The sequence below is a fragment of the Petaurus breviceps genome, unplaced genomic scaffold (assembly GCF_028583685.1).
Source record: "Petaurus breviceps papuanus isolate PSGF00001 unplaced genomic scaffold, PetGlider_PUasm1.0 37, whole genome shotgun sequence".
Classification (NCBI taxonomy): Eukaryota; Metazoa; Chordata; class Mammalia; order Diprotodontia; family Petauridae; genus Petaurus; species Petaurus breviceps.
This window is the reverse complement of record NW_027186296.1, coordinates 18,616,073-18,619,811: the sequence shown is the minus strand read 5'-3', so window position 1 is coordinate 18,619,811 and position 3,739 is coordinate 18,616,073. Positions and strand designations below refer to the sequence as shown.

Sequence of the window (3,739 nt, the reverse complement as noted above, 5' to 3'; positions counted from 1 at the left end):
TCCATCCATCCATCCATCCATCCATCCATCCATCCATCCATCCATCCTTCCATCCTTCTACCTACTTAGCTACTTACCTAGCTACCTACCTACCTACCTATTTACCTCTATTTAGGAGGGACCTTAGAGGCCAATTAGTCCAACCTCTTTATTTTATATATGGGGAAACTGAGGTCTGGGGAGGTAAGGTACTGGCCCAAGTAGGCATTTAATAAATACTTATTAATTGATTGAACTTCCAGAGAGTTATAATGACTTGTCCAAGGTGACAGAATTACCTCTCGGTGGAGTTGGGACCAGAAACCAGATCTCCTGACGCCTAGTACTGTACTCTTTCAGCTATATCACAGATAACTCATATGTACTAATGCTGTAAAAACAAGAAGCAGGATGTCCCACTGTGAATCTTCTGAACCCCCTTTTCCTAAAGAAAAAGAACCTGTCTCTCTCCCTTTGTCCTACATGTTATTTTGGATTTATATCTTTTGAATGAACTTAGCAGTCTTTTATTTGCTGGTCTGCTAACATGAAGCATCCATGTTTCAGTTCATTTGTTTTGTTCTAGCTTTTCAGAAAACCACAGTGCAGTGAGATAATTGAATTGTACACTCAGCGAACAGCCAGTGTGGAACTAGACTCCTTATCAAAGTCTGCCTCTTCACAAGCTTTGTCAATTGCCATAGTAAGACTCCTGTGCCCTGGGTATAGCATTGTATTCAAGGGGACTATGTTTTCAGAACCTTGAAACTTAAAGCTGGAGTGTGTCTTACACATCAGCCCCATCTCTTCATTTTACAAACAAGGAAACTAAGGCACAGGAGGCTTTCAGAAGGTCATGCAGCTAGTTCACAAGAAGAGGCAGGACAAGTTTCCAGCTCTTTAATCATTTAATCCAGGGTTCTTTCCATTATACCACACAGCCTCGTGAATCGTTTTTCTAGTTAAGACTCCTCTGGCCACAATGTGCTGGTACAGAAACACCATCATTATCCAACCACAGATGTGAGCTATGGAATGTTATAAACAATCATCAAAACATAAAATAACAGTCCCTTCCACGTGGTATGATGGTATTCCCTATGGAAAGAGCAGTCCAATTAGCCAACCTCATTTCCTTCCCTCCAGAGTCACTTTAATTCATTTTGCTCTGCATTTAGCTTTTGTCTTAAACCTCATTTAGCAAAACAGAGGGTCTGATGACCTGTTGTGGAGGAGAAGGTCTTAAGGAGCAACTCCTTTAGGTCATCTAGCAGATAGAACCTAGAAATTTGTTTAATAGTTGGATTCCTCCAAAGGAGAGTCAGCCAAGAGTGCACGTATGCCAATACGCTATACAAGAAATAACTCCTCTGGGCTTGATAAATGTGATTTGAGAACCAAGATAATTTTGCTGGGGTTTTGTATTATCCTATCCCATTATTTTTTTAATAACATTTTGGAAAAATACAATGAAGATTATGTAAGATTTTGAAAGAAAACTATTGCATATTTGTTTTTGGGGTGGTAAAGATCATTCATTAGGAGTTTGGGAAAGAGAATTTTGACTCATTTATAGTCTGCGTATGGGTTTTCCTTTAAGGAATTTGGTGGGCATATTGTAATAAAATTTGGCATTTTCTGATGTCTAAACTTTTCTTCCCTTTCTACTTGCCCTCTGATGCTTTAAAAGTGTGGAAGTTATACGGTTGGGTCATAGCCATTTTATAAACTGGGATCGGAAGATGTTCTATTCAAAAAAAGAGACACTTGCAGAGGCTCGGACTACCACACTCAATGAAGAACTGGGCCAGATTGAATACGTTTTCTCAGACAAGACAGGCACCCTCACTCAAAACATAATGACTTTTAATAAATGCTCCATTAATGGAAGAACCTATGGTAAGTTATTTTCCTCATTTAAAAATTTCCTTCCTTTCTTTGACATTTTCTTACTAGTTCATTTTTTTTGGAGGGAGGAAGGCAGGGCAATTGGGGTTAAGTGACTTGCCCAAGGTCACATGGCTAGTAAGTGTGTCAAGTATCTGAGGCCAGATTTGAACTCAAATTTGAACTCAAAAAAGTCCTTCTGACTCCAGGGCTGGTGCTCTATTCAATGTGCCACCTAGTCTTCCCAACTAGTTCATTTTCTTACATCCGTTCTGTTTCATTGAAAAAAGTCTTTTGTGATTTGATAAATAAAATATTTAGATTTGCATAAGCTATAGATTCATGAAGCAACCTGTTTATCCTATGATGTTGGTTTAGAATGTAAATTCCAAAACAAGGAGATCTAGCCACTTGGTAGGTTCTAATCTCCTCTGTGAGGCATGAAATGTGTCTAGGATTATAAAGCAACCTGGTGGATGCATAAAGATGCAAAATCCTTTGCGTGGCTATCTGTTGAATGAAGGGGTTGGACATCATGATCGTTAAGATCCCTGCCAGCTCTAAAATGCTATGGTTCTGTTCTGTGTTGCCAAGTAATGCTAGAGAGCATAAATTCTTTTTTTTTTGCTTTTTGGAGGGCAATTGGGGTTAAGTGACTTGCCCAAGGTCACACTGCTATTTGTTTTTGTGTTAAGTGTCTGAGGCCAGATCCAAACCCAGGTCCTCCTGACTCCAGGGCTGGTGCTCTATTCACTGCACCACCTAGTTGCCCCGAGAGCATAAATTAATTTACTTTATTTGAAAAGAAATCCTGAAACAATTGTAGTAGTATTTCAAAGTCTGCCATGTAACTCTTGTATTCATTTTAACATATATGATCTACAGATACAGTGTATATAGTAGATGGTATATAGGTATATAGATACATATGTATGTGAGACTTGGTTGGCCAGTTATTCCAGAGAATGAACACACATGGCTGCCATGACATGATGATAATGATGGTGCTTCATATTTAAATGATACTTTAAGGTTTGGTTTAAACACATTATGTAATTTGCTTCTCACAACAACCCTGCAAAAGGAGGTGCTATTATTTTTTTCCATTTGACTGATGAAGAAACTGAGTTCCAAAGAGAGTAAGTGATTTGCTCAAGGTCCTATGGCTGTTAAATGTCTGAGATAGAACTCAAACCCAGGTCTTCCTGATTCTGAGTTCAGAACTCTTATCCTTTACACCATACCATCTTCCAAACTGTTATTTTGAATTTATTCATACTTCATTGACTCCTTGCTTTTACCCCTTTGACAAAGGTCCAATGGAAAGACCATTGACCTCACAATAAGAAGATCTGAATCAAATTTTCTACTACTGACACTAGATCTACCTATAAACTTAGGCAAAATGCTTTAATTCTCTGAGCCTCAGTTTCCTTATCATAGGTTATGATGAATATAAAATTGAAGTGTTTTGTATGTGAAGCACTTTGTAGGCATTAAAATGCTATATGAATGTCAGCTATTGTTATATGAGTCCATAGGCAGGAAGGATGTATGCTCAATTTATTTGGGACTTCCACCCCTGGCTAGGTACCCTTCAGGCATTTCTACAGCCTTACTGAAAATCCTGTACTCCTTCCCCCATCAGATGTTAAAGATACACACCAGGAACTTCAGAGCTCTATGTCCTGTATTCTCAATACTGAAATCTAATAGCTCCATGGAGTTAAGACAGGCCAAGAAGAATGGCAAAGCCAATATGGAAATCATATCTAGAACTTTGTTTTTTTTTCCCTTTATTTTTCCTCCAGCTATCTGTCTATCTATATCTATCTATCTATCTATCTATCTATCTATCTATCTATCTATCTAT

At 38.3% G+C, this 3,739-nt stretch overlaps 1 protein-coding gene across 10 annotated transcripts in view; it reads left to right on the top strand.

Annotated features, from left to right (window-relative positions):
- ATP8B4 (ATPase phospholipid transporting 8B4 (putative)) overlaps positions 1-3,739 on the top strand; it is a 346,626-nt gene that overhangs the window by 236,347 nt on the left and 106,540 nt on the right. For all 10 annotated transcript variants that reach the window (XM_069098021.1, XM_069098022.1, XM_069098023.1 and 7 more), the window contains one exon: positions 1,670-1,878. In XM_069098021.1, the coding sequence (XP_068954122.1) occupies positions 1,670-1,878 (209 nt within the window). The remainder of the gene's footprint in view (positions 1-1,669; positions 1,879-3,739) is intronic.